The sequence below is a fragment of the Mobula birostris genome, chromosome 12 (assembly GCF_030028105.1).
Source record: "Mobula birostris isolate sMobBir1 chromosome 12, sMobBir1.hap1, whole genome shotgun sequence".
Classification (NCBI taxonomy): domain Eukaryota; kingdom Metazoa; phylum Chordata; class Chondrichthyes; order Myliobatiformes; family Myliobatidae; genus Mobula; species Mobula birostris.
In genome coordinates this window covers 72,676,483-72,701,361 of record NC_092381.1, presented here as the reverse complement: position 1 = coordinate 72,701,361, position 24,879 = coordinate 72,676,483, and the positions used below count along the sequence as shown (strand labels likewise).

The window sequence follows — 24,879 nt, the reverse complement described above, 5'->3', positions numbered from 1 at the left end:
TGATAAAGTACGACTTTAATTTTGAAAGGGTTCGTCAGTTTAGGGCATATTTGCAGGATGGTTTGAGTCCTTACAAAGAACTGTATGATCTAAAAATGCGCGAGGCTAAGCAGTCAAGCAAGCCTTCCACATCAGCCACAGCAGACAACAAACCTTGACCTTCGACATCGAGGCAGGCAGTCATAGGGGAAGATGACCTGCCTGCCCTGATAGAAACAGGTGACTCCCCAGTGTCCCACCACCCCAACCCCCGGGCCGTGGACAGATACTGATGCACGAAGAATGCAGCGGTAGCCGGGACGCACCCAGCACATCTTTAAGAAAAAAAAACCCGAAATAAACGAGCTAATTAATTAGGTGCCACCCGGCATGTAAATGTTGGCCCAGATCAGAGGTGATTGCCGACTGCGTCGCCTCTGATCTGGGCCGACATTTACGTGCCGGGCAGCACCTAATTAATTAGCTTGTTTACTTTGGCTTTTTTCTTAAAGATGTGCTGAGAGCGTTCCAGCTACCGCTGTACCGCTGCATGCTTCGTGAAACGGTATCGGGCTGCTGCCCGGAGGGTGGGGGCCACTGCACCACCCCAACCTCCAACGACTCAGCCTAACACACCATCATCAGTGTGCTCGATGTCTTCCCGATTCCCGTAAGTGATACTACACTGATACTACACTGCACATGTATTATTTCTACTTTATATAGGCTGTGTATTCATCATATCATTCCTGCTTTTACTATATGTTACTGTTATTTTAGGTTTTATGTGTTATTTGGCATGATTTGGTAGGTTATTTTTGGGTCTGTGAATGCTCGCAAACTTTTCCCATATAAATTAATGGTAATTACTTCTTCGCTTTACGACATTCCGGCTTACGAACCGTTTCACAGGAACGCTCTACCTTCAGACGGCGGGGGAAACCTGTATAACGAATAGTGAATTATTTAAATGAACAAGGCTGCTTGATCAAACTATATTACTGGAATAATAAATACACAACATTGTTCCACAGATCTCCGGCAAAAGAAGGGATAAGCCATTTGGAAAATAAAGCAAACTTCATGATTTTGAGAGAGTAATGAATCCTTGGAATTCTCTCCACTAGGTAGTTTTGAAGATTTGATCATTCAAAACTGAGTACACCAGATTCTTTTAATCTGGCATAGGGTAGAAGGTTGGGTTTACTGGAGTTTGGAATTGTAAAGGGTAATCTCAGGATACTGGGAATGTTCTTTTAGGGGAGAGATGAAAAGCACTTCATGCCAGAGATTGGAGTCATTGTGTGTAGGCTGACAGATGTTTTGGACTACAATGCATCCAGGATCTTTGGGGATCAGGCAGGACAGTGGAGCTGAAACCAAAATCAAATTGGGTATAATACTGAATGATAGGTAGGGTTGAAGATGTGCTGTATTTCTGATCACAGAATAGTTCAAGAATGAAGAGATATCTGTTGAGTCTGTATTGGCTCTGTGCAAAAGCAGTCCACCTTGTTCAACTCCACTGCTCTCCCCATAGTCCTGCAGATTCTTTAATTTCAGGTACTCTTTGTTTCAATACTGTAATTGAATCCATCTCTGTTACCATCCTAGCATTGCATTCTACATACTATCCACTTTTGCATTGGGTTTCTTTTCCAGAAAAATAAATTCCTCGTTGCACTTATTTCATCATCTGGTTCTCACAGACCAATTTTCTCATACTTTTAAATCTGTATTTGGTTTTTTAACTCAATTTACTAGACTCTACAAACACAGAAAATTTACAAACTATTCTACAGTTGGATTTTGGTATCGATATATTTAAGCAAGGCATGTTAAATTGCCATTTTGTATCATACTTTGAAAATATTTTGTGTATCATTTAAGTTCAGTCTTTGGAATAGGTTTGTTACTTTGTTAGTTCCTAGTCATTAATCTGAGAAATTAATAGTCTAGCCAAGAGTGTTCCAATTTCAGTGCATTGGGATCTTTCGAGAGTAGTAGGATTGTTGATGCTTTTTATTTTGATCCCTGAATGTCTTTGTATCCAAAATGTGCGCACATTGTCACTATTTTGGCACTCAACATTCCAGTCAGTATCTCCATGACTCATTCTCTGGAAAGAACTAATTATATTTGTAGGTTGATTATGGATAGATTGTTTTTTTGCTATTGCCACAATTCTCAAGTTTTAGTGTTTCCCAGAGTTGATTTGAGATGTAAAAAGTTCATAAATCAGTTAAGAATTAGAGTAGAATATTGCTGAAATTTTATTTGGATATGCCCATTTCAGATAACTTTTACTGTTGCCCTCTCCCAATCATTCTCTGCTCCTAACTCCTGTAAAAGATTAATTTTTAAGAGTTACACCCTCTTATTGCTCCCTTTACTGGCTGATGGAGGGTGTTCCTGTTTCTTTCTCTCACCATCCCAGTTTCATATGATAGTTATCTGAAATTTCCCAATTTTTACCCCCCTTCTGCCCTGGAAAAAAAAGCTGTGTTTCATAAAGGAAATAAGTCAATATGAAAACTGGAAATTCTTCAGATGAAATGAAGTAGGGACTGGTATTTTACAGGCTCATTCCTGCTGTTAACCAGAATGGGTTAATGGACTTTGATCAGGGAATCCTAGCTTGCTATTGTGACCAGACCATTTTACTTAAGATCTGTTATCTGAACTGTATCAAAGTTTAGCTGTTTGTGGTTTGATACGGCACAGATTCCAGGAGTGCAGGGAAAGCATAAAAGAACCTCTTGAGGCTAAGATTAGATCGACCAGCATCTAATTAAACAATGGAGCAGACTCGTATAGCTTTTTGGCCATATTATGCTCCTGTTTATGTTCTTATTAGTGACAAATCCTTTAAGATATTAATTTGTTAATTCTTCGGGGGCGGGGGGAACCATTGAATAGAACAAATCTTACAATGAATTGGGTATAAACTTTTTTTTCTCTCAGTTTTGTTAACTGATACATACACCCTATCCTCGTTATATGCGAGGGATACGTTCCTTGAAGTTGATGCATAATGTGAAATCGCATAATGTGAATAATTATTTAAATGGAGAAAATAGGGATGCGTTCCAGCGGGCTTCCTTAAATATGTTTTATCTGTGATTTATTCACATTTTCATATAACCATATAACAATTACAGCACAGAAACAGGCCATCTCGGCCCTTCTAGTCCATGCCGAACTCTTACCCTATCCTAGTCCCACTGACCTGCACTCAGCCCATAACCCTCCATTCCTTTCCTGTCCATATATCTATCCAATTTAACTTTAAACGACAACTTAGAACCTGCCCCAACCACTTCTGCTGGAAGCTCATTCCACACAGCTACCACTCTCTGAGTAAAGAAATTCCCCCTCATGTTACCCCTAAACTTTTGTCCTCTAACTCTCAACCCATGTCCTCTTGTTTGAATCTTCCCCACTCTCAATGGAAAAAGTCTAATCACGTCAACTCTATCAATCCCCCTCATAATTTTAAACACGTCTATTAAGTCCCCCCTCAACCTTCTATGCTCCAAAGAATAAAGACCTAACTTGTTCAACCTTTCTCTGTAACTTAGGAGATGAAATCCAGGCAACATTTTAGTAAATCTCCTCAGTACTCTCTCAATTTTATTGACATTGACATTGTTGTTTATTGACATTTATTGTTCTACAGCATTCTTTAGTGCCCTACCATTTACCATGTGTGTCCTATTTTGATGAGTTCTACCAAAATGTAGCACCTCATATTTTTTCTGCATTAAACTCCATCTACCATCTTTCAGCCCACTCTTCTAACTGTCCTAAATCTCTGTGCAAGTTTTGAAAACCTACCTCATCATCCACAACACCACCTATCTTAGTATCATCTGCATACTTACTAATCCAATTTACCACCCCATCATCCAGATCATTAATATATATGACAAACAACACTGGACCCAGTACAGATCCCTGAGGCACACTGCTACACACCGTCCTCCAGTCTGACACACAGTTATCCACCACTACTCTCTGGCATCTCCCATCTAGCCACTGCTGAATGCATTTTACTACTTCCATATTAATGCCTAACGATTGAACCTTCCTAACTAACCTTCTGTGTGGAACCTTGTCAAAGGCCTTACTGAAGTCCATATAGACAACATCCACCGATTTACCCTCGTCAACTTCCTTAGTAACCTCATCAAAAAATTCAATAAGGTTTGTCAAACATAACCTTCCATGCACAAATCCATGTTGACTGTTCCTAATCAGACCCTGTCTATCCAGATAATTATATATACCATCTCTAAGAATACTTTCCATCAATTTACCCACCACTGACGTCAAACTCACAGGCTGATAATTGCCAGGTGTACTCTTAGAACCCTTTTTAAACAATGGAACCACATGAGCAATACGCCAATCCTCTGGCACCATTCCCGTTTCTAATGACATTTGAAATATTTCTGTCAGAGCCCCTGCTATTTCTACACTAACTTCCCTCAAGGTCCTAGGGAATATCGTGTCCGAACCCGGACACTTATCCACTTTTATATTCCTTTCTTTCTTTTTAAATCTTTTTATTGAATAAGTATACAAAAAGGTAAGCCATATAAGCACTAATACACTGTTAGAATATAATAAAATTACAGGAGATATTAATACAAAAAAAAGATACAAACAATGTAATTTAAACATAACATACTAAGGTAACATAATAGTATACTAATTTTTATGTATATATATCAATAGAGAAAAAGAAAAAAAAACCCCAAAAAAAACCACCGTGCAACTAACTAAAAGCAAAGCAATGGGCTAACTTGGAACCAAGCAGAGTTTAAAAAAAACTTAAAATCACGTCCTCAATCCCGACCTCCATTAAAAACAGTAAAAAAAACAAGAAGGGTATATAAATATGGAGCAAAAAAAAGGAGAAAAAAAAATTACATTAAATGAAAATATTGAATAAAAGATCTCCAGGTCTGTTCAAATTTAAGTGAGGAATCATAAAGATTGCTTCTAATTTTCTCCAAATTCAAGCATAATATCGTCTGAGAAAACCAAAAAAAGGTAGTTGGAGCATTAAGCTCTTTCCAATGTTGTAAGATACATCTTTTTGCCATTAAAGTAAGAAATGCAATCATTCTACGGGCTGAAGGAGAAAGATTACTGGAAATTTTAGGTAGTCCAAAGATAGCAGTAATAGGGTGAGGAGAGATATCTATATTCAATACCTTGGAGATAATATTAAGAATGTCTCTCCAAAAAGTTTCCAGAGTAGGACAAGAGCAAAACATATGAGTTAAAGAGGCTATCTGCCCCGGACATCTATCACAAAAAGGATTAATATGAGAATAAAAGCGAGCTAATTTATCTTTGGACATATGTGCTCTATGAACAACTTTAAATTGAATTAGAGAATGTTTAGCACATATAGAGGAAGTATTGACTAATTGTAAAATCTGCCCCCAGTCATCCACGGAAATGATAGACCCCAATTCCTGTTCCCAATCTACCCTAATCTTATCAAATGGAGCTTTCCTAAGTTTCATAATAATATTATAAATCATAGCCGATGCACCTTTCTGACATGGATTAAGGTTAATTATAGTATCTAAAATGTATGTAGGAGGAAGCATAGGAAAAGAAGAAAGTATAGTACTTAGGAAATTTCTAACTTGTAGATATCTTAAAAAAATGTATTCTTGATAAATTATATTTATTAGATAATTGTTCAAAAGACATAAGGGAACCATCTAAAAATAAATCCAAAAACCGTGAAATACCCTTAGTCTTCCAAATTTGAAAAGCACGATCCGTAAAAGAGGGAGGAAAAAATATATTACCTAAAATAGGAATCGCTAGCCCAAATTGGTTAAGATCAAGAAATTTTCTGAATTGAAACCAAATACGTAAGGTATATTTAACTATCGGGTTAGATACCTGTTTGAGGTGTTTCAAATCAAAAGGAAGAGAGGAACCTAAAATAGAGCCAAGTGTATAACCCTGAACAGATTGTAATTCCAATGCTACCCATTTAGGAATAGATAGTGTATCCTGGTCAAGTAACCAAACTTTCATATGTCGAATATTAATTGCCCAATAATAGAATCTAAAGTTAGGTAATGCTAAGCCTCCATCTCTCTTAGCTTTCTGTAAATGTATTTTACCCAGCCTCGGGTTTTTATTTTGCCAAATAAATGAAGAAATTTTTGAGTCAACTTTATCAAAAGAAGATTTTGGGACAAAGATTGGTAATGCCTGAAATATATATAGAAATTTTGGCAAAAAAAACAACTTAACTGCATTAATACGACCAATCAAAGTTAAATATAAAGGAAACCATTTAGATGAAAGTTGAATAATATGGTCAATTAAGGGTAAAAAGTTAATCTTAAATAAATCTTTGTATTTACAAGTAATTTTAATCCCAAGATATGAAAAATAATTATTAATCAATTTAAATGGAAAGTTATGATATAAGGGAAGTTGTTTATTAATCGGGAAAAGTTCACTCTTACTAAGATTTAATTTATAACCTGAAAAGAGACTAAATTGTGCTAATAACTCTAAAACAGCAGGGACGGATTTTTGAGGATTAGAAATATATAAAAGTAAGTCATCAGCATAGAGTGATATTTTATGGGACTTTAAGCCCCGAGTTATCCCAGTAATATTTGGAGATCCTCGAATGGCAATTGCAAGAGGTTCTAATGCAATATCAAATAATAAAGGACTAAGAGGACAACCTTGTCAAGTACCTCAAAAAAGAGGGAAAAAAGGTGAGCTTAGAGAGTTAGTACGGACCGAGGCCACAGGAGAATGATATAACAGTTTGATCCAGGATATAAATTTTGAGCTAAAATTAAACATTTCAAGCACCTTAAATAAGTAAGGTCATTCTACTCCATCAAAAGCTTTCTCAGCATCTAAAGAGATAACACATTCAGGAACATTTTGTGTGGGGGTATAAACAATATTTAACAGTGTACGAATGTTATAAAAAGAGTAACGACCTTTAATAAAACCCGTTTGGTCTTCCGAAATAATAAAAGGAAGTACTTTTTCTAATCTGTTTGCTAATAACTTAGAAAACACTTTAGAATCAACATTTAATAAAGATATTGGTCTATAAGATGCACATTGAGCAGGATCTTTATCCTTCTTTAATATTAGAGAAATTGACGCTCTATTGAAAGATTCGGGAAGTTTACCAAGTTTTAATGAAGCCTCAAAAACCCTACAGAACCAAGGGATTAATGAAGGTGCAAAACATTTATAAAATTCTACGGTAAACCCATCAGGGCCAGGAGCTTTCCCCAAATTCATAGAGGAAATAACATTCTTAATCTCATCAGTGGTAATGGGAGTATCTAGCATAGAAGACATATCCTGTGAAATCTCAGGGAAATCTAGGTTATCTAAAAAATCATTCATATATTTAGAGTCTCGAGGAGACTCTGATTGATATAAGGAAGAATAAAAATCACAGAAGGTTTGATTAATCCCTGCATGATCAAGTATCAGTCGGTCATTTTGGTTATAAATCTGATTAATTTGAGATTTAGCATAATAGACTTCAATTGATTAGCCAGCAGTTTGCCAATTTTATCACTGTGTACATAAAATTCACTTCTTGTTTTCTTTAATTGGTTTACAATCGAGGACGAAAGTAATAAACTGTGTTCCATTTGAAGTTCAGTTCTTTGTTTATATAACTCCTCAGAGGGAGCTGTAACATATTTCTTATCAATTTCCTTAATCTTGTCCACAATTACCAACTCCTCCTGCTTCAGCTTCTTCCTCAAAGCAGCAGAATACGAGATAACCTGACCACGAATATAAGCTTCAAAAGTATCCCAGAGAATGTTCACGGAAATATCCTCTGTATAGTTGATTGTTTAAAAAAAAGATCAATCTGTTCATTCATAAAGTTAACAAAGTCCGAGTCCTGAAGCAACAGTGAATTAAAACACCATTGTCTATTATTTTGTGTATTGGCCTGAATTTTAATAGAAAGCTTAAGTGGAGCATGATCCGAAATGGTCATAGAGTCATAATCACATTTAATCACTGAAGAAATAAGACGAGAGTCAATAAAGAAATAATCAATTCTTGAATAGGAATGGTGAACATGTGAAAAAAAAGAAAAATCTTTTTCCTGAGGATGCAGAAAGCGCCAAATGTCCGTCGACCCAGAATCAGAGAGGAATGAATTAATCAAAGTTGCAGATTTGACTTTTATATTCCTTAAAAGTGCCAGTACTTCCTCTTCCATAATTGCCATACTTTCCATAACTACCCTACTTGTTTCCTTTACCTTATACAATTCAATACCCTTTTCATACCAATATGACACAAAAGCGGTACTAAAAGACAACATTTGTTTTATATTTAATCAATTTAAGGTAATATTCAATGTAATAAATCATAGAAAGTTAACATCCTCTGGTGTACAGTACTCACCAACAGTGGCAGGTGTGTTCGCTCCAGGAGATGAGTGGTTGTTGTGGTGTCGGACAGCTTTACACGGATAAGGTAGATGGTTGTGGTCGTCAGGATCATATCAAGCACAGCAAGGGGTGAAGGAAGACTCACAGAACTCTTAAAACTGCCGACAGCAGAAGATTACAGTGATTTGAATAAAGTGGTGAGGGTTGTTTGCTTGGCAGCATTTTGTTTTCCAGCATAAATTTGCTTGTAGGGAAGAAGGGTTGACGGCAGGGAACGACTGAAATGCTGACTCCGTTCTAAACTTGGGCCCATGTCTATCGCCATTTGTGCCAGGTGTTCCGACTTCTACCATTCCCTCACTGTTGGTAAACTCCCGGGATTTTCCAAACGGTCTGTTGCTTGCAGCATCTGAGAGATAGTTCACTGTAAAAAAAATACGTACGCCTTGAATGTGGATCACACCGGTGGAGTGGTTGAATCAGCGGTGTTGTGTTAAGCGGTAGAAAACGCACTGTTAGGATGAATGCTGTCCAAATGTTTAGGATAGGCTGGCGCATTGTCAAGCAACAAAAGAATTTTAAAGGCAAGATTCTGTTCCCGGCAGTAGCGTCCCAGAGCTATGTTACCTTCAGCTGATGCTGCGCTGTTTATAATTTCCAACTTTTTTTCAACTGTTAAAATGGTTCTCTGCCCAAAGCATGACATCGGACACCTAGGAGGCATAGTTAAATATTTCAAGGGCAAAATCACTGCACAGTTGGTAAAACCAATAAAAGTTTAAGATCGTGCATCCACACCTTGCCAAAACCAATGCGAGAGTGGCGAGAGTGAAATTGTGAGGCGCACGCACCTGACTTGTATTGGTGGGAAAGTGCTGCTTCTCATCCCAACAGTGAGACTGTGAAGTGTGCGCACGTGACTTGTATTGGCGGGAAGGCAGTGCTCCTCGCATAACTGTGAATTTTGTACGCATATAACGAGACGTTGGTAGAAATAGGTTCCTCGAATAACTGTGAATCCGTATAGTCTGAAGACGCATATAACGAGTGTAACGCTCAGCTATATTGGCTCATATTTATCTGGGGGAAACCCCATCCGCCGCCTACCTTGTCTCCGGGTTACGTCGGTTGCTGTATAACTGCCATCTGATTCAGCTTCAAACATCAATCATCAGCCAGCACACAATATACGTTTTATCAATTACATTTTATAGATATTACTAAGTCTATGAGATTAATAGAAGTTCAATACTAAAAAGGAATGGAAAAAGCACCAGACTTATCAAGTTCAATTTCTTTGTGCACATGTTGGAGCTTGGGACCTCTTTGGGACCACTCTGACCCCTTCGACTTGCAGCTCGGGACCACCGGAGTGATCAACCTGAGCTTTCCCTGCACGTCCATCGTCCTCACGGTCTCTCCTCCGACTCCCCGCCAAAACCCCCCGGTTCCCAGCCATATGAGACAGCATATCACTATGTCCGTTGTCCTCACAGTCTCTCCTCCAACTCCCCGCCAAAACCCCCTGGTTCCCAGCCATATGAGACAGCATATCACTATGTCCGTCGTCCTCACGGTCTCTCCTCCGACTCCCCGCCAAAACCCCCTGGTTCCCAGCCATATGAGACAGCGTATCACTATGTCCGTCGTCCTCACGGTCTCTCCTCCAACTCCCCGCCAAAACCCTCTGGTTCCCAGCCATATGAGATAGCGTATCACCCCAGGAAAGAATAACATGGACAGCCACTGGTTCATTTACTCTGTTATCTATATTATAATCCAAGCAAAGTGCTAGCTGGAGACTTTATCAGCATTTAACATAACAAAGAAGCTATTTTAATTAACATACGCAGTAACATAAAAGATAACATAACAAAGAAGCCATTTTGATTAACATACGCAGTAACATACAAGAAGAAACCCCTTACACGAGGATAGGGTGTACGATCAAATAAAATCCTACATATATGTGCATCGTTTGAGTATATTTTTTTATCTGTGACTTGACTAGTGGGTTCTCAGTAAAGTGTTGACATACTCTAAAAGATTTTACTTGGTCTCTTTGTTTTGTAGAGATGCCTCCTTTGGGAATTCCACCTACCACCTAACTATTCTAGATTGTTTACATGCAATAAATCAGGTAAGTGACCCATTTATTTAAGTACAGATGGTTTTTATTTACATTGCTTTAGTTTTTTTAATGTTTTTGTGATGGGATTGACAAGAACAAAAGATATAAAGCATTTTAGAAGCAAATGTAGTTTTGGAAGGATTATGAAACTATTGGATTACAATAAAATCTTACTAGTTTAATAATTTTTCTTTAGAGATGGTACTCTGTTATGCTTGCTGGCCTGGCCCATGTCTTAGTACAGACCTTGCAGTTGAAAATTACTAGCAGTCCACTGTTCGGGGGCAATGACTGATGGGTGATATATGCTGACCTCAGCAGCAAAGTTCACATCCTGAAATTGGGCGCATAGCTAAAATGGACTTCAAATAACCATTGTTTCTTAGTAATCTTTTGACCTGCAAGGTTCAAATCTTGTTCTATTGTTGCCTGGGCAATTGGTAAGATTTTTGTACCCCTTCATGCAGTTCATGAAGGTGTTGAGTTGTAACATTACCATTTTAAATCTGCTGCAATGTTTTATTCACTCTAAGGTGACAAAAATCACTATCAATTTTATGATCCTAAAGTTGCCAATGTGGCTCTTTATTCCAGAGGTTGATCATATAAGAATCAGGAATATTATCTAGTGTTTACCTGTAATTTTTTGTTTATCCACTTTCATTCCTGTCAAGGCTACTATTTGTTGCACATCCGTAACTGCCCTTGATGATAGTGAACTACCTTTTGGAAATGTTGCAGTTTAATGCTTACGCTATGCTTGTGGTGCTGTCAAAAACGTTTCCAACAATGAAGGACCAGCAATACACTTGCCAGCCAGTTGATGCGCAACTTGGATAGCCCTGCAGATAGTGTACGCTGCTCCTATTGTCCTAGGTCAGGGATTCCCAACCTTTTGTTGTGCCATGGATCAATACCATTAAGCTAGAGGTCCATGGGCCCCTGGTAGGGAACCCCTGTTCGAGGTGGTACTGCTCTTTGGTTTAGAAGCTGTTATTGGAGTGTCTTAGAATCCTTTATATGCCAGGTTTGAAAAGCGACCGGGGCCTGTCAGGACTTGTCTGCCGAGTGGGTGATTGGTAAGGTGATAAGCAAATTAGTAAGGGCCAATAAAAGGAAGGAAGATGTAAGCGAAGTGGGTGATTGTGGGAGCAGTCAGGCTTTGGCTCAGCTGGTTTCAACAAGAATAGGTTAGGCTAAAGGTGCGGAGTCTTTTGGAGTCAATTATTTGTTTGCAGAACTTGAGCTTAACAAGTTATACATTTTGGCTTTTAACAACTTTAGACAGGTAGATAATTAAGGCAGTGGAATGCTCCTCCTGTAAGATGTAGGATTACAGGGTACCTAATGGTCTCCCTGATGACTATCTTTGGAGAAAATGCACCCAACTTCAGCTCCTTCTGAGGTCAAGGAACTGGAACTAGAACTGGATGTACTTGGGATCATCTGGGAGGCTGCAAACCTCATAGATGAGACTTTTATTGAGGTGGTCACACCCAAAGTGCAGACTTCAGGTAGTAGGAATATCAGAAGTAAGGGGAGTAAGCAGATAGTGCAGAGTTCCACTGTGGTCATTCCCTTTTGGATACTGCTGTGGGGGGAGGTGGAACAGCAGCAGCAGCCAGGCCAGTGGCACTGTGGCCAGCTCAGCAAAGGAGAGGAAAGCTAGGCAGAGCATCTGTAAGCTGTAAGAGGAGACTTGATGGTTAGGGAGATGGACTGGAGATTTTTTTTGGGCCACAAAATAGAGGCCAGGATGGTGTGTTGTCTGCCAGGTGCTAGGATCAAGGATGTCTCAGAACAGCTGCCAAATATTCTCAAGAGGGAGTGTGAACAGCCGGAGGTCATGGTGTACATTGGCACAAGTGACATGGGTAGAAGGGGGAAGAGGTCCTGTGCAGTGAGTACAGAGAATTGTGGAAGAGGCTGAAAAGCAGGACCTCCAAGGTAGTATTCCCAGTGCCATGTACTAGTCAGGGCAGGGTAGGACGATAGTGCAAATAAATGAGTGGCTGAGAGAGTGATGCAGGGGGCAGGGTTTCAGACTTTTGGATTGTTGAGATTTCTTCTGAGGAAGGTATGACCTGTACAAAATGAACAGGTTACACCTGCACCTGAGGGGGATCAATATCCTTGCAGGCAGGTTTGCAAGAGCTGTTGGGGAGGGTTTAAACTATTTTGGTATGGGGGTGGGAGCGGAGTAATAGGGATGAAGATGGGCAGTGGTATACAATAGATGCAGTGTGTAGTGAGAAAGGACAGGCAGATGATAGGACAGCATTGCAGTTGGTGGGATGAGTTGAAATATAACCTGTGGGCAAAATCGAAAAGGGCAATGAATAGAGAAATATAGGTGTTATATTTGAATGCATGCAGTATACAGAATAATGTAGTTTATCTTGTAGCTCATTTAGAAATTGGCAAGTATGATGTTATGGGTATCAGTAAGTCATGGCTGAAAAAAGATCATAGTTGGGAGCTTAACATTTTATCAAAAGGACAGGCAAGTAGGCAAAGGGGATGGAGTGGCTTTTCCTGTGACAGCGCTCTGTGTAGGTGTGCTCAGTGGTAGAGAAGGCTTTACACGTGATGGACTGGGTCATACCTGCTACATTTTATAGTGTTTTCCATTCAAGACCATGTGTGCTTCCATACCAGGCTGTGATGCAGCCAGTCGATATACTCATCACACATCTATAGAAGTTTGTCAAAGTTTTAGATGTTAAGCTGAATACTTGTGAACTTCTAAGAAAGTAGAGGAGCTATATGTTTTCTTGTAATTGCCCTCGCGTGCTAGGTCCAGGGCAGGTCCTCTGAAATTATAACCATGAGTAATTTAAAGTTGCTGACCTTCTCTTCCCCTGATCCTCTGATGAGGACTGGCTCATGGACCTCCAGTTTCCTCCTCCTGAAGTCAATAATCAGCTGCTTGGTCTTGCTGACATTGAGTGACAAGTTGTTGTGGCACCACTCAGCCACATCTTCAGTCTTCCTCCTATATGCTGATTTGTCATCAACTTTGATTTGGCTGATGACAGTGGTGCTGTCAGCAAACTTGAATATGACATTGGAGCTGTTGTTGGCCACAGTCGTAAGTATAAAGTGACTATGGCAGGGGACTAAGCACGTAGCCTTGTGGTGCATCTGTGATGATGGAGATGTTGCCAATTTGAACTGACTGCGGTCTGCAAGTAAGGAAACAAAGATCTAATTATACAAGGAGGTACTGAGGTCAGGGTCTTGAAACTTATTGATTAGTTTTGAGAGGACGATGGTATTGAATGCCGAGTTCAATATACATCTTTGCTGTCCAGGTGTTCTGGGGCTCTGTGAAGAGACAATGAAATGGCACCTGCTGTGGAGTTGTGCTTGTAGGCAAACTGGAGTGGATCTTGGTTGCTTCTCAGGCAGGAGTTGTGTATTCTATCAGCAACCTCTCAAAACACTTCATCACAGTCAGTGTAAATGCTACTGGATGATGGTCATTGAGGCAGGATACCATGTTTTCTTAGGCAGTGGTGTGATTGAAGCAGATGGGTACCTCGGACGGCTGAAGCGAGAGGTTAAAGATGTTGGTGAATACTCTAGCCAATTGATCAACACGGGTCTTTAGTACTTGACCAGATATCCCATCAGGACCAGGTGCTTTCTGTTGGTTCACCCTCCTGAAGGATGCTCTCACGTCAGCCTCAGAGACTGAAATCACAGGGTCATTGAGGCTATGGGAGTTCATGAAGTATCCCCTGTGTTTTGACAGTCAAAGTGTACATAGAAGGCATTGAGCTCATATGTCGCTTGATTTTACTTAGTAAGAGTTAATAGCATTTTAGCCCAAAAGCAGCATGGTTTCCTTAAGGGGAAAATTTGTGTGGCAAGTCTGAAATTATTTTGAGGAATTAACTGACAGGATAAACGAAGGGGAGTCTGTGGATGTTCTGCACTTGGATTTTAAGAAGGCTTTTGACAAGGTGCTGTACCTGAGGCTGCTTAAGAAGATAAGAGACCATGAGATTACAGGAAAGACGCTAGCAAGGATAAAAGATTGGCTGAGTCAAGATTGGCAAAGAGTCGAGGAGCAGTGCCTTGGGAAGGTGGCATCTATCATTAAGGATCCCCCACGCCCTCTTCACACTGTTACCATCAGGAAGGAGGTACAGAAGCCTGAAGGTACACACTCAGCGATTCAGGAACAGCTTCTTGCCCTCTGCCATTCATTTTCTAAATGAATATTGAGCCCATGAACACTACCTCACTACTATTTTATTTTTGTTATTTTGTACTACTTAATTTAACTTAATTATTTAATAGACATATATATTTAATGTGACTTAGATTTTTCTCTATATTTATCATGTTTTTCATTGTACTGCTGCCGTAAAGTTAACAAATTTCACGAAATATGCCAGTGATACTGTATTTGATTCTGATAAAGGGGGCCTTTTCTGGTTGGCTGCCAGTGACAAGTGGTGTTCCACAGGGGTCGGTATTGGGACTGCTTCTTGTCAAAGAAGGCACAACAGTGGCTAATTGCGAGTGTCTTTGGTGAGCTTGAGGAAATTTGGCATATCACTAAAGACACTTGCAAATTTCTACAAGTGTACTGAGGAGAGCATTCTAACTGGCTTGCATCACTGTCTGCTGGGGAGTGGGGGAATGCTACTGCAGAAGATTGAAGCAAACTGCAGAGTGCTATAAACTTAGTCAGCTCCATTATGGATACTAGCCTCAGTAGTATTCAGGACATCTTCAAGGAGTGATGCCTCAAAAGGGTGACATCCATGTTCAAGGACCCCCATCATGTAGGATTTGTCCTGTTCTCATTGCTCCAATCAGAAAGGAGGTACAGTAGCCTGAAGGCACACACTCAATGAATCAGGAACAGCTGGTTTCCCTCTGCCATCCGATTTTTGTGTGTCTATACGTATGCACATACGTGCATACACACACTTATTATGAATCTTAACTTAAAGGTTTAGTAAAGAAAAGAAAGAAAGAAAAAAAAACAAAAAAGGCCCTTTATAATTAAAGTCAAATGTGCACAATTAGGATCTCAACTCTTCCCAAAATTCATATTCACTGATCCTCGGTCAATCTCGGCGCCTAGCTCCATCGAATCATGGTCCCTCACCGGGTCGAATCCTACAACCGGTTCTCTCCAGTGTCTTGTCTCTTCACCTCCAGCTGAACAAAAAAAAAACCAAGACCAACCTTCCTAATTGGATGACACACATTCCTTAGCATCCCTTATCTTCACAAGCTGAAAACAGAACAGACTGCTAAAATGAAATACCTATAGTTAGCAGTAAAAATGTGAGACAGGGTGTTGGATGATGGAATTGATGGCTTAGTTGCCAACTTTGCAGACAATATCAAGACAGGTGGAGGGGCAGATAGTGTTGAGTCTTCAGAAGAACTTGGACAGGTTGGGAGAATGGGCAATGAAGTGGCAGATGAAATCTAGTGCAGGGGACGGGTATGGTCATGCATTTCAGCAGAAGGAATAAAGGTGTAGACTATTTTGTAAACAAGGAGAAAATTCAAAAATCAGAGGTTGGCATCCTTGTGCAGGATTCCCTGAGCATTAACTTGCAAGTTGAGTCAGTGGTAAGGAAACCAAAAGCAATGTTAGTATTCATTTTAAGATGACTAGAATATTAAAAAGAATGATATGCAGAGGCTATATGAGGCATTGGTCAGACTGCATTTGGAGTACTGCGAGCAGTTTTGGTCCTCTTATCTAAGAAAAGATGTGCTCACATTGAAAAAGGTCCAGAAGAGGTTCATGAGGCTGATTCTGGGAATGAAAGGCTTAGCATATGAGGAGTGTTTGATGGCTCAGACCTGTACTCGCTGGAGTTTAGAAGAATGGTGGGGGGAGCGGGACGTGTGATCTCATTGAAACCTATCGAACATTGCAAGACATAGAGTGAAGATGTTTCCCATAGTAGGTGAGTCTTGTATCAGAGGACATAGCCTCAGAATAGAGGGAGGTCCATTTAAAACAACATTTGCCACGGACAGCTGTGGAGGCCAAGTCATTGTGTATACTTAAAACATAGGTTGTTAGGTTCTTGATTAGTCAAGGTGTCAAAGTTTATGGGGAGAAGGCAGGAGATTGGAGTTGAAAGGGATAATACATCAGCCAGGATAGAATGGCAGAGCAGACTCAAATGGCCTGATTATAAGACCATAAGACATAGGAGCAGAATTAGGCCATTTGGCCAGTTGAGTTTGCTCTGCCACAGCTGATCCAATTTTCCTATCAGCCCTATCTCCTGCCTTCTCTCCATATCCCTTCATGCCCTGACCAATCAAGAACTTATTGATTCTGCCTTAAATATACATGAAGACTTGACCTTCACTGCTGCCTGTGGCAAAGAATTCCACAGATTCGCCATTCTCTTGCTAAAGAAATTCCTCCTTTTTTTTGTTCTAAAAGGACGCCCTTCTATTCTGAAGCGGTGTCTTCTGGTCTTAGATTCTCCTACTGGGGAACATCCTCTCCACATCCATTCTAACAAGGCCTTTCACCATTTGATAGATTTCAGTGAGGTCATCCCTCATTCTTCTGAATTCTAGTAAATACAGGCCCAGAGCCATCAAATGCTCTTCATGTGACAAGCCTTTCAATCCCAGAATCATTTTTGTGAACCGCCTTTGAACCCTCTCCAATGTCAGCACATCCTTTCTTAGATAAGGGTTCCAAAACTGCTCTCAATACTCCGAGCGAGGCCTCACTATTGCTTTATAAAATCTCAACATTACATCCTTGCTGTTGTATTCTAGTCCTCTTAAAATGAATGCTAACATTGCATTTGCCTTCCTCACCAAGATTCAACCTGCAAATTAACTTTTAGGGAATCATGCATGAGGACTCCCAAGTCCCTTTGCACCTCAGGTTTTTGTATTTTCTCTCTATTTAGAAAATATTCAACCCTTTAATTTCTTCTAGCAAGTTGCATATACTTCTCGACACTGTATTCCATCTGCCGTTTCTTTGCCCACTCTCCTAATCTGTCTGTCCCTCTGTAGCCTTTCTACTTTTCCAACTACCTGCCCCTCCACCTATCTTCATGTCTTCTGCAAATGTTGCAACAATGCAATTAATTTCATCATTCAAATCATTGACTCCTACGTCTCCTAATTATGCTCCTATGTCTTGTAGTCTTATGACTAACTGCAGAGCATTTGGCTAATCTCACACACTGCAACAATTGTGCATTGGGAGAGGAATGAACATTCAGTGTGGTGATGGTCAATTGCAATGTTTTGTCTTGGGTAGTGTTAAGGTTTTTAAGTATCCTTTTAGAGCTACATGCTTACAGGCAAATGGAGTATATTCTATCCTTTCTAAATGTGTTTTGTACATGTTGGTAAAACTTTGGTTGTTAGGAAGTGAGGCACTCCTGTTTACTCTGCCTCTGACTTGCTGTTGTAGCTACAGTGTTCATGTGGTTGGCCCATTGAGTTTCTGGTCAATGGTTTCCCCACTCCTACCCTTCAGGATGTTGATGGTGGGTTCTTGGCAATTTATAACTTACAAACGCTGGATGCTATGGGTTATCTTAGTACATCTTTAGGAAATACCTGAGGATTGAGGATGACTTGTTTCCAGTCTAGTTTTATAGGTTCTGGGGTGGCTAGTAAGGCCGGTGTCTTGGTAGATGAGACAGCAGGTATCTGCGGGAGTGGTTGGATAGTTGGTGAGGTGGCATGCTCCTTTTGCTTCAACTAATGCATAGACTAACATTCACAATGTTATGCTGAATTCTGCTCTGCCACTTGAGCCATTATAGGACAAAGATTCCCAAAAGTTCATCAGTGGGGATTATTACATTGCTTGAAGGCAACTTAAACACTTCCTTAAACTTTTTTTTAATCTGTCCGCCTTGTGAGCCCTTCCCATGATAGGGCTTGGTATACTCTGTTTTGAGAGACTGGTGTTGTGCATGTGACAAGTTTGTCCTGCCTGTGTAGTCAATTGCAGGCATTGATCTTGGAAGTATTGGCCTGGGATACAACATTGAATGTAGAGGATTTAGCACCGACAATTAGTGCCATCTTGCTAGTGTCTTAAGGTTCCTGTTGTAGGTCCTATACAAAGAAACATGCAGGTGGGCAGGATTACTGCTGCCCAGTAAACCATGCAATACCAAGCATTGGTCTTCATCTTCAGAAACCATTTTCCGTAATCATCTGATGGCTGTGTGAAGACATTGAAGGAAATAATCAACCTCATCATTGCAGTCTGCCTTCAACAAGATATGGGTACCTAAATATGTGAAGTGGTTTGTATTTTACTACTAGGGCAGTGTTCTGCATTGGGGGCTGGCTGGTTTATCTTGTGGTAGTTGAGTATAGGCTTTTCCTCTTGTATACTTTAGTAATGAGTCAACAATGTCTTGAAGCTGAGCCTCTGAATATGCACAACTACACATTGCCTGTACATTGCAACTTGACCACTGAGGTTTGGGTCTGTAGTGTAGACTCTAGTCAAAGTTTCCTGTTCTAAAGAATAGATCCATACCCACAGGATATTCGTAGGAGGTGCAGCATAAATTGTAGTAAGAAAGAGAGCATTGTTTAACACCAATTTTCACTGATTCTATGAAACCCATAGGTCAGTATCGAATGCAAAGTAGAGGCAAATATTTCTGTGTAGCTGAATTTGAGGAGGATTACAGAATCTTCCTGAGTAATGGACTCAAAGGCTGAGGTCAGAAAAGATCACCTGGAGTGGTTGGTGCTGCTCCCTTCATTTTCCCTGGAATTGTTGCACAATGAAAATAGTGTCCATTGTGCTTTTTGGGGAACTAAATCTACACTGCAATTCAGGAGCAGATCTGCAGCCATTGGGAAGAGGTGGTTCAAAATGACACAACAATGACTTTTCTTGAGGCCCCATAATGTTAGTAACAACATGGGTATTGCTGCAAGAAGTGGTGAAGGACCCACAAAAGTAGTTTTTGGATGTGCTGAAACTAGGGAAGGTTCAAAGGAGGTTCACAGAAGTTATTCCAGGATTAAGTGGCATGTCATATGAAGAGTGTTTGATGGCTCTGGGCCTGTGTTCACTAGAATTCAGATAAATGAGGAGTGACCTCATTGAAACCTATTGAATAGAGTGGACGTGGAGAGGATGTTTCCTATGGTGGGAGTGTTTAAGACCAGAGGGCACAGCCTCAAAATAGAGGTGTGTCCTTTTAGTACAGAGATGAGGAGGAATTCCTTTAGCCAGAGAGCAGTGAATGTAGAATTCTTTGCCACAAGTAGCTCTGGAGGCCAAGTCTTTATGGCACCTAAGACAGTGGTTGATAGATTCTTGATAGTCATGGCATGAAGGGATACGGGGAGAAGGCAGGAGATTGGGGCTGAGAGGAAAAATGGATCAGCTATGATGAAATGGTGGAGCAGACCCAATGGGCAAAATGCCTAATTGTGCTCCTATATCTTATAGACTTTGGTTCTGTGGTTTAGCCTGCTGATTTGCCAGCTTTGCAGAAGGGCATATTTTTGGCACCACCTCCTTAGCTGTTTAATTGTATTTTATCATTGATGGTAAGACTGCAGAGATTCCAGTATGATCCATTGATTGCTTGAGTGTCAGTTGCATATAGAAATGGCACAGGGGACTTCCGGTCAAGATGGTGATGGTTTAGTCACTAAAAGCTATCGCTCCATTCTATTTCTTATCTCCGCACTCCTTCTCTCCCTTTTTAACTCCAAACTGTTAAACTTTTTATTCTCCCTCCCGCCTGCGAATACAGCTGTTTTATAATGGCTTTAAAGACTACCAAATCGGGGAAAAAAAGAAGTTCCAGTGGCCGGCTTCTCAGGCGAAAACATTATCTCAATATTAGAACAGCATCGACAGGAGATAATTACTGAATTTAAGTCTTCTTTCAGTTCGTTGGAATCGAAATGGGATCAAATTAAATCCAAAGTGGAGGATCATGCCCAACATTTATCACATCTCGAGTTTGCCACGGATGATTTAGACCGCAGTTTTAAAGAGTTGGAAAACATTTGTTCCAATTTGAGAGATCATAACCCCAAGCTAGTATCCAAAGTTACTGACCTGGAAAGTTGGAGCTGACATCAAAATCTACGTATTCTCGGCTTGCCAGAGTCTATCGAAAGTGGATCCCCCGCTGAATTTTTCCTCCACTTTGCTATGTGAGATTTTTGGGAATGATATACTTTCGACCCCGCCTGAGATAGGCAGAGCTCATCATACTTTAGCGCTTAAGCCGGAGCCGGGGCATAGGCCACGCCTTGTAATTATTCGTTTTCATCGCTACCAGATTGAGGATCTCTTGGTTAAAGAAACCCGTCAGAGAGGTAGGTTGGAATACAAGGGTCAATCAATTCGTGTTGTCGAGGAATATGCTTCCCAAGTTCTGAGTCTGCGAGCCGAGTATAAAGGAGACATGAAAGAACTATATAATCGCAGATTCAGACCTTCCCTTCGATTTCCAGCTCGCCTTCGAATATCTCTTACTAGTGGAGGCAAAAAGTGGTTTAACTCAGCTACAGAACCTCAGAAATTTATCGATACCCTCCCCGTTACTTCGAGTCCCTCAGATTCAGTTTGATTACTTATGTTGGCAGAGAAGTACTTTTTTTTTCTCCTCTTGTTTTTTTTCCTGATCTTTCTTTCTTAAGTCAGTAAATTTTTTTTCCATAGTTTCTCGCGGGTAGGTCACTGGGTAAGGTCTGTTTACCTGTTTACCTATTTACCTGTTTTTATATTTTTTCTTAAATACTAGTTCATATTTTTTTTTGGATTATTGCCTTGAGTCAAGCTTAACAAATTATGGTGGAATTGTTTTTCTTTTCACTATGTATAACTTTAGTTTGTAGTGCTAAAAGTTTTCTGGTTTTTAATTGATAATAAGATGGAGCTGATGATGATATTAAGAGACAGGAAGTTGGGTTATGGGGTAACTTTTTCGGTAGCTCTCTTGCCGTGGGGTGCAGGGGCGGGGTGGGAGGGAACACTTAACGCCAATATTATTCATAGAACCTTTAGATATTTGTATTATTCAGGATGTATTTCTGTCCTGTTTTTCTTGTTTTATACTTTTGCACCAGAGCTGTTACTCGAATTTCTGATAATGCTTTTGCCCACTATTCTCTATCCTTTTTTTTTAAAAGGACAATGGTAAGTCTGTTGAATTTTGTAAGCTGGAATGTTAAAGGATTGAACCATCCTGTTAAAAGAAGGAAGGTGTTTTCACATCTTAAACAGCTTAATGCAGCAATGCTTTTTTGCAAGAAACACACATTCGCAGTTCTGATAACTTTCATCTCATGTCAAGATGGGTGGGGCAGCACTTCCATTCTACTTTTCAGGCTAAAGCCGGGGGGTGGGGGGTCTTAATTCTTATAAATCAAAATGTTCCCTTTGAGCTTCATAACAAAGTAACTGATACAAATGGTCATTTTATTATTGTCTCGGGGAAATTATATAACACACTGGTAGTCTTGGCTAATTTATACACTCCCAATTTGGATGATGTGGAGTTTTTTGATCGTTTTTTCTCTTTATTGCCTGAGCTGAGTTCATGTTCTCTCATATTGGGTGGTGATTTTAATCGTTGGTTAGATCCAGTTTTGGATCGATCATCCTCTATTCCTAGACTACCATGTAAATCTGCTTTATCAATTCAGTCTTTCCTTTCCAATTATGGTGTCTCCAATTAATCGCGTTTTCTCCGTCCAAATGAGAGGGATTACTCTTTTTTTTTTCACATGTCCATTACACTTTTACTAGAATTGATTATTTTTTAATTGATAATCAGCTGATTCCATCTGTTCACTCTTGTGACTATCAGAGTATATTGACTTCAGATCACGCCCCAGTCACCCTGTCTATAATTCTTCCTGATTTCCCTCAAATGAATAAGCATTGGCATTTTAATCTGACCCTGTTGTCGGATAATGACTTTGTAAAATTTATGGAGGATCAGATAACTTTTATTTTTTAAATACTAACACGTCATCTGAAACCTCAAGTCAGGTTGTTTGGGACGCTATGAAGGCATGTCTGAGGGGTCAAATAATTTCATATACTGTGAATTCGAAAAGAAAGACCCATAAAGAGCGATTAGATCTGGTCAATCAAATTAAAGCAACAGACCAACTATATGCCCAGACCAAAAATCCAGAGTTGTATAAGAAACGAGTGGAACTTCAAACTAAGTTTTTCCACTCACCCAATTGAATGCCAACTTTTGGAAAGTAAGAGCCGGTTTTATATCCATGGTGATAAATCCAGTAAATTTTTAGTTAACTGACTAAGACGCTCTAAAGCTAAACAACATATTACAAAAATTCAAATGGAAAATGGGAATATTACCTTGAATCATTCTGAAATTAATGACTCATTCAAGAATTACTACTCTTGACTCTATACTTCTGAATCTTTAAATGATAATATTTCTGTCGAGCATTTTTTAAATAGTTTAAATATTCCTACGCTTTCTCCTGATCTCAAAGCAAAACTGAATGAGCCATTATCATTAGAGGAAATATCCTCAGCTATTTCTGTATTGCAGTCTGGTAAATCTCCTGGACCTGATGAGTTCTCTGCAGAATTTTATAAATCATTTTCCTCAGTGCTTTCGCCTCAACTAATTTTAGTTTTATCCGACTCGTTTAAACAAGTTAAGTTGCCAGCATCATTTAATGAGGCATGTATCATTCTTTTAGAGAAAAAAAGGCAAAGATTCATCAGAGTGTTCTTCGTATAGGCCGATTTCATTGCTAAATGTTGATGTTAAAATTTTGGCTAAAGTTTTGGCCCGCAGATTGGAGAACATTCTACCCTTAATTATTTCTGAAGGCCAAACTGGTTTTATTAAAAATCGTCTCCCTTTTTTAATATACGGTGTCTGTTTAATATCTTATACTCACCTTCAGCTGGGATTCCGGAATGTGTCATTTCTGTAGACGTGGAGAAAGCATTTGATCGTGTGGAGTGGTATTATCTTTTTGCAGTTTTAGAAAAATTTGATTTTGGACAAAGTTTTATTATGTGGATTAAGTTGTTATATTCACACCCCACTGCTTCTGTCTTGACCAACTCTCAGCAATCCCAGCCTTTCAACTTTAAACGTGGCACCTGGCAAGGGTGCCCTTTAAGTCCCTTACTTCTTGATCTGGCCATAGAGCCATTGGCGATTGCGTTTCGTAGCTGTGCTGAATTGACGGGGATTTGGAGGCGGGGGGGGGGGTTCTTGAGCACAAGGTCTCTCTTTACGCTGATGATCTTTTACTTTTTATATCAAATCCGACTACTTCCTTATCCCCAATGTTTTCACTTCTTAAGAAATTTAGCCAGCTCTCTGGAGACAAACTTAATTTACATAAGAGCGAACTCTTTCCAATAAATAGAGAAGCACAAATATTAGAATTTCATAACCTCCCTTTTAAGGTAGTAAATAATCACTTACCTTGGCATTACAGTAACAAGGAATTGTAAGTGTCTTTTTGGAGAAAATTTCAGTAATCTTTTAAACCATACAAAACAGTGTGTAGTACAGTGGCCACCCCTGTCTATGCCTCTGATAGGTCAAATTAATGTTGTTAAAATGTATATCCTTCCTAAATTTTTATACTTATTTCAATCTTTATCAATTTTTATTTCTAAAGCTTCTTTTGACTTGTTAGATTCTATTATTTCGTCCTATCTATGGAAGGGCAAACGTCCCAGACTAAATAAAGCTCACCTTCAAAAACCTAAAACGGGGGCCGGCTAGTGGTGCAATGACATCGGCGCTGGACCCGAGAGCGGAGGTTCCTGGGTTCAGAGCCAGTCGGGTCTGCTCCCAAGTACGCTTTCCATCCGTGCCAGGTTGAGTGTTGAGATCGCAACTCGACCTCGTAAAATAAAGGGAAAGTACTGCGAAAATGTCTGTGTGAGGATATCCCCCCCTCCCCCCCCCGCGCCTTGTAAAAAGCTATGAAAAAGACATCATCACGGATGCACGGGCACACACCAAAAAAAAAACTTAAAAGGGTAGGTGATATGACCTTGCCCAATTTTCATTTATATTACTCTGCAGCCAACATATGTTGTTTTATCTTTTGGTCTTACTTTTATAATCAGTCTAACTGCCCAATATAGGTGGCAGTGGAGTTGAATTGTGATAAGAATCTCTCCATTCCCGCACTTCTTGGATCCGCACTTCCTTGCCATCTGCCTAAATCAATTGTTAATCCTGTCATCAGACACACTCTGAGAATATGGGCTCAGTTCAGAAAATATAATGGTCTTCATGGTTTCGCTCTCTCTAGTCCTATTCTACATAATCATCTTTTTTA

At 39.8% G+C, this 24,879-nt stretch overlaps 1 protein-coding gene across 1 annotated transcript in view; it reads left to right on the top strand.

The window, feature by feature from the left end:
* The window catches only part of cdc14ab (cell division cycle 14Ab), a 137,220-nt gene that overhangs the window by 34,989 nt on the left and 77,352 nt on the right, over positions 1-24,879 (top strand). Inside the window, exon 6 of the mRNA XM_072274105.1 lies at positions 10,494-10,560. Within this exon, the coding sequence (XP_072130206.1) occupies positions 10,494-10,560 (67 nt within the window). The remainder of the gene's footprint in view (positions 1-10,493; positions 10,561-24,879) is intronic.